This window comes from Anthonomus grandis, chromosome 2 (genome assembly GCF_022605725.1).
Source record: "Anthonomus grandis grandis chromosome 2, icAntGran1.3, whole genome shotgun sequence".
NCBI classification, from domain to species: domain Eukaryota; kingdom Metazoa; phylum Arthropoda; class Insecta; order Coleoptera; family Curculionidae; genus Anthonomus; species Anthonomus grandis.
The window spans coordinates 38095186-38112097 of NC_065547.1; the positions used below are offsets into that span (position 1 = coordinate 38095186).

Below are 16912 nucleotides of genomic sequence, written 5' to 3' on the forward strand. Positions count from 1 at the left end.
GCGCATTTTTATTGGGTAAAGAAAACACAAAACATTGTATGAGGTAAGACTTAATGTTTAATTAACTTATTAACTTAATAATAATATAACATTTTTATACACTTTATATAAAAATAATATTTTTTAAATGAATAATCCGTTAAATAAATCTAATTGAGCTATTTAAAAATGTACTTAACAAAGAAACTGCTATAAAATGAAAATTTAACGAATTTTAAAGTAAATAAGTGGGAAAATTACATATGAGGGCATAAACCGAGCAATATTTGAGATTCGAATGCTCTAGTTAATAAAGACCCCCCATATAATTTTTGTTTGTATAAAATTTTCGTTAAAAAAAGGAATTTGAAATAGTTATACAGAGTGATTTAATTTAATACGGCCAAAAAGATGATGTTGAAAATCGTTTTAAAACTTAGCAATTAACTATATCCATTTCTCTTACGAAAACGCTCGACGCATTGCAATTTGGTTTTCATGAAAAAAAGCGATTAAATTTTGGGTACCTACTTAAAAATTACTATCTTGATGTGAATTTCGATTGTGATTCTTTTGTATTTTTAAACATTTCAAGGTTTTTAATTAGAAGGCCGAAATTTAAATCAAATTCATTGATTCTATTTATAGGGATTCATTTAATTTATTTTTCATATAACCATTTGTAAAATGTGTATGCTGCATAGAATTGTCTGAGGTTTCTACAAAATATCAAATTCAGAAATTTCCAATTCAATTGGTGATTTAAATAATTCCGAACAAGTCTCTAAATGTGTGAATAAAGAGGGAAACAGTGATATATAAAACCTGTAGTAACGAAATGAAGTGCATTATACAAAGAATGACTAAGCCTCTTTAAATTTTCGGTATCAATTTCTCAATGGAAAAAGGGTATTTAAATATTCCGCTAAAAAGAAGGGAATTGATACAATAACTTTGTATTTTAACATGGAAATGGTTGTTAGAGAAATGTTATATGGTATCATTCATTGAAATCTTGAAAAAGTATGGCGATGATACAGATATTTCAAGGTTCTAAGGACAACATTGCTACGGATATTTTCCGAATGGATAAGGTTAGAAAAATGGGTTCGACTGCAGTATGCCAACAGACATTTGCATTATCTGTGGAAATTTTGAGAAAACTAGAAATATATGTAACGGAACACCCATCCGAGGAATTAAAATTTAAAAAAAAACAGGAACTTTAATAAGTAGTAATTATTTGGCAAATCTACCAGTAATTACTATTTTATTTAATTATAATGTGATAAATGAAACACTCCATCTATATAAAATGCATACTTAGCAAATTTCTAGGTACAGAATCAAAACAAATTGTTTGATGGAACTTATCGAGGATCCAGAAAAATGTTTTTGATGGTGTAAACATTAATACTCGTTTGAATCAAGATAAAGAAGCTAGAAATTTAGGTTGGGTATGTGAAAGAAAATGGGATTTAGCCAACACAAGTTAATCGACGACTTTACTGGTACCTGATCATTCTAACACGGATTCAAAAATGAATATTCCAATTATAAATTACATAAAGTTAAAATTATTTTCAATAGTGATTATACGACCGCATATGTTTCTAGTGCAATTATAGTAATATTGTCTTGATATGTTTGGTTACTTTGAGCGTAATAAAACAGGTTTTAAATTAAAATATTTACATTTTAATTTTTTCCAAATATTATAGAGAAATGCTTTTGTTTTAGAAGTATTTTTTTTCTAAAAAACATAGATATATATAAAAAAAGCTTATATATGACATGCTTATATACTATATAGGCTTATATACTACATGAATATTTGGTTATAAAATTTGGCAATTTATTAATGTAAATTTGCTTTCAGTGATTTAAACAAACTCGGTAGTGTCAGGACAGCACATTGTTTAAAAGTTAGTTCAGGGATCTGCATTGGGATCCTGCTATTTCGCATTTGTGTAAAGGATACAGGAAGTTTCACAACGATTCCATTGCCCTAACCCAGTGAAACAGTTCAAATATAGCACTGAAGATATTCTGAATAAAGATTTAAATGAAAGCAAGTAATTGGATGTAACAAACCGAAGTTTGAGACTCTCATCATCAAAGTTTGCTCTTATCATATTAGAAATATGATTTTAATGATTTATTTAAATATGTTTTTGGGATTATGCTGTATTATACTATTCCAGCTTCTGTTTGTTTTAGAAAAAAGAGCTGCATGTCATATATTTTTGTAACATATTGGAGACTAGAAAATATTGGAGTATTTTAGCTCACTCTGCTAATGCTTAATTTTTTCTTAACAAAGTAGTTGATGATTTATATTAATAAGAATTTTTTTAGTCTGAGGTTTTTTAATAAGTTTAATTAAGATTTTTGAAGTTTGCAATAAGTTTATAACCAACAGAATTTTAATTTGGCATGATTTTTATTACGTTGATTTCTCTTAGCATTTGTCTTGATTTCTCTTAGCAATTGGTTTTATTGAGTTTCGGTAAAATCTGTATTTTATGAAAGTATCTTAAGATTGTGAGTTTACTTATTTAAGCTCTATTTTTTTGACACTAAATTACTTTAGATTGATTGTTTTACACGAATATAAAACAGATAAATTAAAAAATTTGCACTTATTGGCAGTATTACAAAATCACCCTGTATCACAATGTTCAACTAATCTCAAATATACCTTCCCAGTCTTAAAAAATTTCACTAAAAGAATCCCAATTAAGGTTCTACATCACTGGCATTAGTGTTTACGATACTTTCTTCCACATGCTGTCTGCGTCCACTTCTCCTGTACACAACCGACCTTACATATAAAAATGTAGAAGCGAAAGTTATACCGTTATACAGGCACATTCCTGCTATCAGGAACACGAAACCCAAGAGCTGCAACAGATTGTTTATATTATAAACATATTTAAACTAATGTCAATAAAATAAACTTACCTGTAACCAGTGGAACACTTGCCCAAAGAAAGCCAAACTGAACATCCATATGATAATGGTTCTCACACTATCCAGAACCATTCTGGTCGTAGCAGACATTTCTTTAGTCACACTGATACCGGCAAAGTTGAAGAAAGCGATCGAAATAATCGTGCCCAAAATAGCCATCAACAGCCTCCAATTGTTACCAATTTGGATAAATGCATCTATAGCATCTTCCAAGCGATCCCCATTATTAGGAACCAAAGGTTTAACAGCGAATATAAAATAGAAAGGAATCTGTAGGAGCCCTAAAGTAACAAACCCGAACAACCCCTCCCATCCTACAGCTTGTAATGACGGGATGTTGTGGCCTTGCACGAATTTTTCTTCCACCACCATCTGTACGGCTTGGATAATTTGAGCGATCACTATCAACATATCGCCGGTGATAATGTCGTTTTTGTTGTGGTTTTCACCGCTTGTGTCTTTGCTCATGAAGTCAGCTAAGCCCACTACGCCTAAACCTGTAACAATATGGTTAGCATGTTCTACGTTATGGCCACAGAGTAAATATAACCAGATGCGAAAGAGCGGCCATTTGACCATTCAAGTTTCTTCGGCCTTGGTTTATTGACTTTGCACTGTTTGCACCAATGCCTTTAGCGATTCAAGTTGTCTTATGAGAAAGATTCTGAGCACCAATTTTAAAAATATTTGTATATGTATGTACAGTGGCGGCCAGCAAATTAAAAACGATACAATTTTTAATATTTTATGCTAAAATCATACGGTATATTTTCTATTTGCACATAAATTTTTTTATCACTTCATGTTAAGCTTGCACATGCATAAATATTTGGATTTGAAACATGTTTGGAATCTGATATTTTAACAATTTAGAAATACCTTGGACAGCTAAATAAAAACGATTCATCTTTTGTTTTTTTTTATCAATTTTTGTCGAATATGAATGTGTAGCATTTATTTATCATTTAGTTGGTGTCTCACTTAAGTAATACAAGGTCAATATAAAACAAACGTTATGGGTAAAAAAAAGAGTTGTGACCCTGAAAAAAGACAAGTAATTTTAAATTTGATTCAAAAAGGGCATTCATACAGTAAAGTTGCAGCAATGCTAAAATGTTCCAAATTTATGGTTCATAATGCTATTAAACATTATAAAACTCACGGCACGGTTAGAAATGTACCTAGGAAGAAAAGGCCTAGAATAACAACCGCAAGAGAGGATAAAATTATGGTACGTTTAGCAAAAAAGTCGCCCCATTTAACAGCAGTAGATATCAGACGTGAAATGTATGCACAAAACGATCCGAAGCCATCAGTAAGAAAAATTCGCCGCCGACTTAATGAGTTTCAACTATTTGGAAGAGTTTCCCAAAAGAAGCCACTTGTCTCAAAGAAGAATCGTAAACTCCGATTGCAGTTCGCACGCGATCATTTGAGTTGGACCCTTACCCAATGGAAAAATATACTTTGGTCGGATGAAACAAAACTTAATCGCATCGGATCGGATGGTGGTACTTACGTACGAAGACTACCTGGTGAGGAATTAAATCCAAGATTCACAACATTAACTGTTAAACATGGAGGTGGTTCAATCATGATGTGGGGCTGCATGTCATGGTATGGAGTTGGACCAATTTATAAAATAGATGGAATTATGGATCAGGAGAAATACAAATCTATATTAGAAAATGTGATGCTTCCATATGCAGAAGAAATATTACCTATTACCTGGAAATTTCAACAGGATAATGACCCCAAGCATACAGCACGTTCAGTAAAAAGGTGGTTTGAACAAAACGTCGTTGATGTAATTGAATGGCCCTCGTGTAGTCCAGACCTCAACCCGATAGAGAATCTGTGGAATGATCTTAAAAGAGTAATTCAGCCAAAGCAATTTAAAAACATGGACGAACTAGTGAAAGGTGTTCAAGAAGCTTGGTATTCCATCCCAATTACTCGCTGTCAAACTTTAATAGAATCTATGCAAAGAAGATGTCTAGCAATAAAAGAAGCAAAAGGATATCCTACCAAATACTGATTTTTTTTGGTGTAAAATTAAAATATTGAATTCGTTTTTAATTTGTTGTCCATTAATTTTGTAAACATTTTTTTTCCCTAGATTTTTGAATAGATTACTATTGATTTATGGTAGAATGTGTTTAATATGTCTAACCCTTATAAATAAATATCATTCGTAAAACTGCATAAAATGGTTTTCCAAAAAAATTAAATTTTGTGTCGTTTTTAATTAGCTGGCCGCCACTGTAGGTAAAATGAATAATAGAGTTATTGAAAATAGTGGAACTTTAGCCATATTATAAAAAAGGATGAAAAATATCAAATTTTGTCAAAGTGCAATTATTTTCCTACAGTTTTTAAATATAAAGCAATTTTTTTTTTAATTGTCGATCTTTGCGTTCTTATTTTCAATGAGTATGAACATTCCTATTTTGTAATTAAATATGTTCAATGTGCGCCTAAATGTGTTTTTTCTATTACCGTGCGAAACGAAAAGCAATTACGCAAAATATAGGGGCTGTCCATAAGCCACGTAGCCAACAGACGGGGAGGGAGATTGCCGAAAAACCCCGGTGAGTTACGTATGTCGCGAGGAGGAAGAATCAACCCCTCTCAGATCCATAAAGTACCGAAACAATTAATTTAACTTTTCTAAATAATGTTCCTAAATCATCAATGTTTCGTTCATTTCCAAGTAGTATACATGAATCAGTGAACTAAAGGAACTAATCTTTCGTACTATTCACTTTAGTGAGCGAGATGGAAAGATTGTAATCAACTAAGTGAACTAAAGTTCCCAGCTCTACGTGACAAAACGTCGGCGTCTTGTCGAGAAGCGTGACCTAAAGATGTTTTAAAATCGGCGATTTCGCTTTAGTTTCGCATCTGGTTATATTTTAATCTGTATTATGGTTCTAAACAGCGAACTTTCCGCCACAAATTTGTCGGGCGTAAAAAACAATTATTAAAAACCGCACGTACTCGCCGATTTTTAATTTTAGAATTCTTGTTATTGACCTATAACAATAACTTCTACGCTGGGATGACAAATACCCTTCAAAAATTTATATGGGAATTTATACGATCGTTAAGCTTCAATTACTTGCAGATTCTATAACAAGATCGGTTGGCAAAATTTTTAAAAATACACTGGCCCGCAAAATTAACCGGACAACGAAAATTTGGTTCAAATTCAATTTTTAATAACTTTTTCAGTATTGCATCGCTTTTGATAATTTTTTTCCGAATTTTAGGCCGATTTATTGTCATCATTTTTTCAAATCGAAACTACAAACATTGAACGGATTCGTTATTATACAGGGGTTAATAAAAAGTCGAATTTTACTCTAAGCTTTTAAACACGCTGTGGAAAAAATTCCCAACCGATTCAATTAAAGAAGAAATTCTTGGGGTATTTGTTACCACTCGTTTATCAGTTCTAACGTAGCCAAGGTTTAAAACTCGCGGTAGTTCTGCCTCTTATTTCCAGCATATAAGTGCTCAATACGGTTGAGGTGTGGACTTGTTGGGGGCCAGTCCAATACATGAAGTTCAACGTCGATTAAATTTTGCCTTGTTATTTGTGTACGGTCGAGCATTATCATGCATCAAGATAAAATGTTTTCCTATAAATGGCTTAAAAGGCACCACAAGTTCTTCTAAGCACTCCTTAATGTATCTAGCGACGTTAATATGTCATCGTTTTTAAACGTTCTTGCTACTAAAGCATTACGCATTATGCAATATTTCCTTTAAGCCAGTGCTTTTTTCTTAAGAATATAAATATCGGAATGAATCAAAAAGCAAGTTATTAAGAAAAGATAGGGCTTGAAGATGCAGGAAAAAGAATCATTATTCGGTTGTGAATTTTTTCCACAGGGTGTTTTAAAGTTTAGAGTAAAATTTAACTTTTTATTAACCCTTGTATAACAACAAATTAGTTTGTAGCTTAGATATGAAATTATTGTAACAATAAAACGGCCTAAAACTCGGCAAAAAATTATCAAAATCGATCCAATACTGAAAAAAGTATTAAGGATTGCATTTGAACCAAATTTTCGTATAAAAAAAACACCTTTTTGAATATTTTGATAAGCTGTGATATTAAGGAATCTGAAGATAGCAAGTTTATACTTGCATTAGAAGCAGGATGAAAAGATTTCTAAAAAGAGATATCACTCAAAATTTACACATTTACTACACAATACAAATTTATATTTACAAATTTACTATCCATCAAATTTTGAAGAGTAATTACCGTGTAGAGGTTAATTTGTTTTTCAAAATACCCGATAAATCCAGGGCGAAAAGTTTTAAATTGTAAAACCCTGGATAAGAAGTTACCTAATATCACAGAGAGGATTCCGAACCATTCCCTTTTTCCTAGGGTGCGATGCAGGAATGCTACACTCAAAATTCCCACAAATACAATTACGGATCCTGAAAAAACATGTTTTGAAGCAACGGCGTCGAGTTTAGTATGCAAACATTTTACCTCTGAACATTTGGAAACTGGAAGCGTAAGTCAAATTTAGGCCGATATACATTATAGAGGTGGCAGTCATATCGCACATGGCTGGTATGAACAGGATTAAGGGGTTAAAGTTTTGGTTTCCTTTGGTTAGTTCGGAGACCTCTTCTGATCCGTCCTGAAACCCAATAAGAATTAGTAATTTGAAACTGCTATACCAGAGTTTTATTGGCCTGACCATACTTATTAGTATTAGTTTTATTTTATTTTCATTTCAACCGCAAATCCAATCATAATGTAAAACATAAAAGAAATACAATATAGTAACAGGATTTTTTCAGTTGTAAGTACTGAAATTAATTATTTTATACTTAATTTTATGTATATGACATAAAATTAAGTATAAAATAACTACTTTATTCCATTTTTGGGTTTATAGATTGTTGGTTTGGGATGGACATTAACTTTGTTAGTGTAAATCGTACAGCCTATATATTATTATGTTGTCTTTTTAGCCTTTCAGTTTCCTGTCTGTCCATAATTGGCACTTGACAGTAAATATATTTTTATATATTTGTGCATATACAGATTGTGTTTGATTGATTATTTACTACATAATTTATTGCACAAATTATATATTTCGACATAATATTTACGAATATGATGTTCATCATATTCCATTTATAATAGAACTACTTTGCTATTTTTTACCAAAAATCTTCTTGCTTGGTACTCTCTCTAGTTGGATTTTATCAACTGTATTTCTGAAGAGCTAAAGCAGAGCTTTCAATTGCTTTGCATGTAGGACTCCAGTTATCCAAATGTTTTTTAATGAGCATATGAGCCTCAACAAAATTTATTAATAATTATATTTCGATTCATGCCTTAACGCAAGTTTGTCCCCTATGAATCCCTCTTTATTTATTTATTTATTGATAATAAACTAACATTTGAGGGCCATATCACGCAATTGTGTAGAAAAATATCAGCAAATTGTTATGCTCTTAAAGTGGTCGCAGGAGAGGTTGATTTTGACATGGCGAGAAATGTTTATTTTTCTTTAATTGAGTCCCATTTAAGGTATGGTTTGTGTTTCTGGGGTGCATGCACACATTACTTATTTAATAGTGTTTTTGCTTTGCAAAAGAGAGCGATCCGACGTCTGTGCAATGTGAGTATGAGAGAGTCTTGCAAACAGCTATTTATCACTCATAAAACCTTCCCCTAACCCTTCCTGCCTTATTTATATTGGAATCTGTTTGCCTCATTCATAAGAAATTTAGAAATGTGAACACAACTAATAGGCATGAATATAGCAGTCGACGAGCTAATGATGTGCTCTTGCCTATGCCTACAAGTTCACCGATCAAAAGAACTTTTATATTTGATGGTAAAAAAACTCTTTAATCATCTTCCTGCAGATTTGAAAGGTATAGGTAGCTGGAAACTTTTTAGAAAATGTGTTAAAAAACTCTTAGTTGCAAAGGGCTATTATGAAATAACTGAATTTTTGTCGGATAGATTTTAGTCATTTTTACCTTTTTCTTGCAGGACTTTAGGTATATTCTTTATATTTTTTACACCATATCATTTTGCCTAATTTATTTCTGTGATTCATGTTTTTATTTTTTTTTTACAGTTTTACATTTAATAAAATTGTATATTTCGGGAGTGAATAATATCTGTTTGTGTTATACATATTGATACTCTTGACATTACATTAGCTTTGTATGTTTTGGTTCAGAGTCTTGGAGGAGTATTTCTGAAGAATGGGCCGGGCACCGGTATAGGTAAACCATATTCATGGAATGCTTCAGAATGCTTTTAGGATGATCGACCATATAATGCTAAATAACCTTTTTACATGTTTGTGTATATGTTTTTCTTTTTTACAGCTTTGTCAACAAATTTACTTTTATGACAATAATGCATATATTGATTGATTGATTGATTGATTATTTCTAAGTCAGCATTATTATAAGTTATTAAAGCTACTTGACTTTAGCAACACCCAAAGTTAAATCAAAGATTAATTTTAACCAAAGAAATTAAAAAAATAATATGTTAAAAAGGAGTAAAAATGTATATATAGTATACCTATCTACAGTAGCGGCCAAAAGTAGAGAAACTTTTGATTATTTTAAAAAAAATATTGATAGATTACTTTTTAAAAATATATTTTATTGTTTTAGGTGGAACACAAATACAACATAAAAAATAAATAACTAGTGTATAAGAAAATTATTTATAAACCCACAAAAAATTTTTTTTTTATTTTTTAAGCGGTCAAAAGTAGAGAAACTTAAGCAAAATATTACAAATACTTAAAATAAACCTAATATTTGGTAGCAAAACCTTTGTTTTTAATAACTTCTGCACATCTTCTGGGCATCGACTCCAACAATTTTACAATTTTTTCTTCTGGTATTTCCTGCCAGGCCTGCGATAATGCGCAAAACAGTTCTTCTTTGTTTTTAAATTTTTCGGGATATTTACGCCTAACATCTAACTCCAATTGTTCCCATAGGTTTTCAATGGGATTTAAGTCGGGGCTTTGTGGAGGCCAGGCTAAAACGTTGAGCTGTTCCTCCGCAAAAAAATCTTTAACAATTTTAGCTGTATGTTTAGGATCATTATCCTGTTGAAATTTCCAAATTAGTGGAAGGTTTTCTTCGGCGTAAGGTATCATATGATTCTTGAGGATCTGTAAATATTGATATCTGTCCATAATACCCTCAACTTTTATTAGCGGACCTAGTCCATGCCCAGAAAAAGAACCCCATACCATGACATTACCTCCACCATGTTTTATGGTTGGCCTAGTGTATTTAGGATTGAATCTTTGATGTGGGGGACGCCTTACATACTTTATTCCATCCGACCCAAATAAATTAAATTTACTTTCATCGGACCAAAGTATGTTTTTCCATTGGTTATAAGTCCAAGTGGAATGTTCTCTAGCAAATTTTAAACGAGCATGCCGATTTTTCTTGGAAATGAATGGTTTCTTTGCCGGTCGTCTGGCTTGGAGGTTTCCTTCGCCTAAGCGTCTTCTTATGGAACGGATGGATAGTGAAATGGAAGGGTTTCCTTTCTTAATATCCACGGCAGTAAAGAAAGGATTTTTTTGGGAACATCTTCTTATTACTTTATCATCTGAAGGAGTAGTCTTTCGCGGCCTTCCGGTCTTAGGTTTAATTAAAGAACCTCCACGTTCTTTGTACATCTTGATTTGTTTAGATATAACATTTTTATTAAGCTTTAAATCAATTGCAATTTGATTTTGTTTCAATCCATCTTGATATTTTTTTATAATTAGTTCTTTTAACTGAACTGACAAATGAATACCTCGTGGCATCTTACTCGACTAATACTAACACACGACTAAAATATTATTCTCTTTATTCAAAAACTGTTTGTTTAGGAATGATCGGAAAAAAAGTTTCTCTACTTATGGCCGCAAAAAAATGAAAAATATTTTGGTATTTTCGTCATGTGTTAAAGAATGTGTTTATTTTTATATCATTATAAGTAACTTAAGGTACCCAATGATTTAGTGATGAAATTAAAACTTTTTATTTAACCTATTAATTAATTTTTTAAAAAATTAAAAGTTTCTCTACATTTGGCCGCTACTGTATATACTAGTAAAAAGGATTTTTATGAAAGAGTATATAGAATGCAAAACTAATAAGAATCTACAAAGTAGCCGATTTAAAAGAATAAAGTTGTGATCAATTCTCAACAAACAAAACAACCTATATATACAAACATACAATAAAATAAAATTTTGTTTAAAGCTAAAAGATTTACACTTTCTTTTCAAACCCCCTGCAAATTCTAAAATGAGGTATAAAACTCTAAAAATATGCCTATCCTGTAGATAAACTTACAAAATTGCAGTATTCTAGGATTTCTAGGAGAGAATAGACTATAATTCGAATGGTGGAAAGGAATACTAAACATATGTTTGGCCTGCCGTGTAGACTGTCGGATAATTTTGGCCATCTCCTTCAAGAAATACATAGTAACAAAATTTGCTTTTTCTTAATTAAATTTATATGTCAGAAAACTGACCCTCATTGGAAGGTTTTTTTTTTAAAGAATACTGATTTTTGAAAAATATTAGAAGCATAGCAACATGTATATTCTAACATAACTTACTTAGTTTTTAAGAAGAACAATGAGTAGTCCATCTAAGACCTTAAAAAAGGGTCCAGGACCTTTTTGGGAGGTAAATTATTGTTAGTACGTTTATTCTTTTGAACCTACTAAATAAAAAAAATATTTACCAGGGGCTTAAGTATCAGACTTTAATTTCTGCCCGTTTGGGCATTAGATTATGATGTTCCTATGCTTTTTACATAAAAAAGGTGCTCTTAGTAAAAATCGGTAAATATCACCGTTTTTGTGGAAATTGACTAAAACCAAACTAAAATACAGCACCTGAATTAATTATTTTAATAATAATAATAATGCTAATTCATTGCCACTGTCAGTATTTTTTAAATTTGTCACTGTCAGTATTTTTTACATGATATTAATTCCCTTTTTATTACGGTTAAGTAATGGAAGATTACACTTTTGCTGAATATGCCGATATGAATTTATGGGGAAGTTCGATGTAATGGTAGAGCTGCTTCTCGACTATATGAAGAGCGGTTTCCCGAAAGGCGAATCCCAGCTCACACACTTTTTGAAAGGGTCAATCAACGGCTCAGGGAGACTGGCTCCGTTAAAATAAAACGCCAAGATATCTAATGGCGCGCAAAGGAACATCCGAATCCCGGATTTTGAGGAAGAAGTGCTTCAGCGATTTGAAGATAACTCATCAGTAAGTACTCGAGCAGTAGCTGATGCGATGCATGTAAATCATGTTAGGGTATGGAACGTTGTTAATGAACAGCTTCTTCGGCCCTACCACCTGCAAAAGGTGCAATCATTAGGACCCAATGATTTTATGCCCCGCGTGAATTTTTGCCAGTGGTTTCTTGACCGGTGTAGAGAAGAACCTCATTTTCCAAAATATGTCCTTTTTACTGACGAGGCTTTATTTACAAAAGAATTAATTTTTAATTCTAAGAATAATCATGTGTGGAGTGAGGAAAACCCTTATGGTATTCATTTTAGGAGCTATCAACATAAGTTTTCGGTCAATATGTGGGCCGGCATTGTTGGAGAACGCTTAATTGGTCCAATTATGTTGCCTCCTCGTTTAACGGGAAATATTTATTTAAATTTTTTAAGAAATGTACTGCCAGAACTATTAAATGATCTCCCCTAAATATACGACAGAACTTATGGCTACAACATGATGGAGCGCCAGCTCATTTTTCACTTATTGTCCGCGAGTTTATATGAAAATTTTGGAAGGCGCTGGATTGGCCGCGGAGGCCCTGTCACCTGGCCAGCGCGCTCACCAGATTTGACACCCTTAGATTTTTTTCTTTGCGGGCATATGAAAAGTCTCGTATATGAAACTCCAGTCGAGTCAGAAGAAGACCTGGTGGCCAGAATTTCCGCAGCTGCTGAATCCAAACCACGCCTGATATTTTTAACCACGTCAACCTTAATATGGTGCGTAGATACAATAAATGTATCGATCGTGGCGGCCGGCATTTTGAGCAATTAATATTTTAAGTTTATTTTTGTAATACCAATCTTTAATAAAATTTGTTTACGTTTCTAAAATTGTTAATTTGTTGATTTTTTATTACACTTAAAATCATTTAAACATTTTATGCCTCAAGGTAATTAAAGTGACAATTAATTAATTTGAGTACCAATTTAATAAAGTGGCTACCTTAACTTTTTTTAAACATTTATTTTTTATTTACGCCAGATTTTTTTTTAATCGTTTATTAATAATAATAGGTAATTGATTTTTGTATCTCATAACTTGCTTTTCGTCAATTTTCACAAAAACGGTGATATTTACCATTTACCGACTTTTACTAAGAGCACCTTTTTTATGTAAAAAGCATAGGAACATCATAATCTAATGCCCAAATGGGCAGAAATTAAAGTATTAAAGAAATGGGCCTAAATTTACCAAATATCCCCCTGATTCTGAAGCCCCTGGTAAATATTTTTTTTATTTAGTAGGTTCAAAAGAATAAACGTACTAACAATAATTTACCTCCCAAAATTGGTTGCGGTAGCTAAAGTAGTTCCGGAGTTATTAAAAAAAACTAGTTTTTAAAGGTTATTTTCGAAGAGCTCTAGCTCCCTGAGGAAGCTTTTCCGGACCCATGTTTATATGAACCTTTGTTTTTCTTTTGACATTTTCTATGTGCCTTAGAATTTTGTAACATGATCAACGGAACACCCCACATATAACTTATATTCAAAGACTGCTTTCAGTATTCCATCAATTCCATCCATTGCTTTGCAATGTCTAAAGCAATTTTATGAAGTTTGTACTAAAGATTCTTTATAAAAAATTTGATATATGAAAAAGCTCAAAATATTCTAGTTAAAATTAGACTCAAGTTTAAAAGGAATGCACCTAGAGGAGAGTAAATAAGAGATTCATATGGTGTTGCTACATATATTGCGAATTTATTTTATTAGATTTATTCATCAGATATGATGTGATTGACAGATTATCAATTATACATCTGTTAAAGGTAACACTTAATTAAGAGGTTTTATTGAGAGCCCATTGAACTTTAATCTCATATTTATGTTTACAAAAATTAATTTATAAAAATAATTATTCTCATCTATGAGTTGAAGGAATTAATTTACTTTTAAAGGAATCCCATATAAAATATCCAATTATGTGATTTTTTATAATTAACCAACATGCTATTTAACATTCATACTGCTCACTTTATAGTACCTACATATTATGTTTTAATTAGAGTAGTGTAGTTTTTGAAATTATATATATTTTATGCAGAAAAGTCATCTAAGGTATAATCCTAATAAATTACTTTTGAATAAATAAACTCTAATGCTAATAAAAATTTATTAACACTAGAACAAAAGATAATTTATATATGTACATTTTTATATATTCTCAAACCTGAGTCATCATTCAATATATGCCATATTACATGAAGTTAATAATGAATCTTTGAACTATTTCATGGCTGTTTCCAACAATGATCATTAAAGTGAAGTAGAACAAAAGAAAAACAAGTTCATTATCAATAAAATAAACATATCTTAGTTTGAATAGTACTTCAAAATATAAGTTGGGAATTGCTTTGACTTTGTATTGAAAAAAATATACAAGTGGGAAAGATAATTTGCTGTAATACTGATTTACAAACAACTATTTTCAAATATTTGAGTAACACAGATAAATATAATTTTTATGTCAGTTACACAGATCATTTCCTAAACCAAAATGACATGAAGTGATAAGATTTAATTATTTGTAAAATTCATAATTTGCCCATACTCACCCTTCTTCTGCTATATATGAAGTACATAACTTTAAAGACTATGAGGCACATAAACTCGCCCAAGAACATTGTGCTTGCTTGAAAGAAGGGATGATCAAAATTTTTCAGCTCTCCATCTCGTCCTTCTGATTTCAACCTATCAGCCCATCTAGAAAAACTCTTTCATTTTGAAGGGGTGGTATAACACAAAATTTATATAATGTTATAAAATGTTAATATTTAAAATGTTAGCCTCGGTGGGTGGATAATTAACAAACATTCTAATATAACAATTATTAGAGGTATAAAGGACAAAGTAGTAAATAAGTTGAATAAAGCCACAAAATTGTACAAGAAATTTTGCTGGGATCAGCAAAATAATTAAATCTTTAGGGTTTTACTTACTTTGTACTTATGGTATTAATACTGCCAGTAAAGACCATAAGCAGGGCAAGAAAAACTTGATAATTCGTCCAGGCCATTGTCACTCATTAAACTAACTAACTCTTAATAAAATCAGATCGATAATTTAATTAAATAATAATGATAATCCTCCTATTGTACTGATTACAATCCACTTCTTGAGAAAAATCTGTATTGATGACAACATAAATTAAAATGACAAAAACAAATGGAGTATTGCGGGTTGCATAGATATGGTAAGTAAATATTTCTATTTTAAGCGATTTAAATTAATTAAAAAAAAACTACGTAATTTAAAATGGTTATTTGCAACAAGCATCGCGCTAATTTAAATTACGAGTACTCAAAATGTATGTGAATAAGACAAAAATTATTTTAATATTTATCCCGCCACTCTAAGCCGGTACTGTGCTTAGTAATTTGACAAATGGCAGATAATCAATGTATTAAACGTCATTTGTAGCGCCAATGAGTTACAGGTGGGAGTTTTCGACAGGGTCGGAATCAGCAATATGTGTTTTTTACCATTTTTAATAAATTCCACCATTGGATTCAAAACAATAAAATTATAAAAATATATGTATGTTACGAAACAATATTATAAATGAAGGTAAAGTGAAAATCTTGTAGTCTCCCTCCACTTATTTATTAAACATTCAGTTAATTTAAAATTCCCGACATGTTTCGGACACAGTGGTGTCCATCATCAGGGGATAAAAGGTTTAAAATTGGTGTTAGATGTACGCCCCAGGGTTTGATTCCATGTCAAAAAACCCTATATTTATTATTATTGTTTCTTTTTTTTTGTTTACATTCTGTTGTTGACCCTGTTGTCAAAAAAAAATTCCAAAACAAGGTTTATCTTTTCATTTATTGGGATACCTCAATAATTTCAAAAGTCTAATATACCTTAATTTTTAGAGGACGCTATGGTAAAAAATTATTTCGCTCTCTTTTTCTTAAAGGCCTTATCATCTAGGGAATTTAGTTGGCGATTTGGAAAAACCGTTGGGTATGTACCCTGTTCCCCGAATCGAATAAAACTCATTTTAACTTTTTCAATTCTTGAATCTTCAAGGCTTGAAGTTGCTTCTTCCACGATGCATCCTGCCTGGCTACCATGTATTTGATTTTTGTACTGTACCTGGCTATAGTGTAACTTGCCTTACTCGTTTCTATCTAAACATTTTAATTTTATACTATTTATATATATAAAAATTAAATAAATAATGGTATTAAAATTGTAATAAAAACATTAACCATAAGTATAAAATTGATTTGCTACTAAAAAATTCTTAAAGCTAATATAGGGTTTATGAGAACATCATTAAAAAATTTGCTGGCCTAATAGCTTGGTTTAAGGTCTCGGTCTTAACACCTTCCTAGTTACTAGTACGGTTAAAGCAGATTTCTAGTAGGGAAAGTATGAACTTCTTCTTGGGTTATGAAAATGTTCGCGGAATATTTTTCTTTACATACAATAAATACTGGATAATTATGGAATTTAATTTACTTTTTATGTATTTTTTTTCTGCTGTTCTTATGTATTGTTTTCTGATGTTTGTTTTAGAACTCAAGTGTGTATGGGGTGTAGTGGTTAAGTTTAGTTGTAGTAACTTAAGGTAGCTTTGTTTATAACAATTTTTCTTTGTTA

General features: G+C 31.3%; 1 protein-coding gene across 1 annotated transcript; it reads right to left on the reverse strand.

Annotated features, from left to right (window-relative positions):
- Window positions 1-34: 34 nt before the first annotated feature.
- Window positions 35-15437, reverse strand: LOC126750490 (solute carrier family 35 member F6). The gene is made up of 6 exons (XM_050460127.1): window positions 15241-15437; window positions 14857-15004; window positions 7466-7619; window positions 7315-7410; window positions 2944-3449; window positions 35-2883 (listed from the first exon to the last, which is right to left on the reverse strand). Exons 1-6 carry the CDS (start codon window positions 15315-15317, stop codon window positions 2719-2721), a joined length of 1146 nt encoding a protein of 381 aa, XP_050316084.1. The 5' UTR covers window positions 15318-15437; the 3' UTR covers window positions 35-2718.
- Between the last annotated feature and the right edge of the window lie 1475 nt (window positions 15438-16912).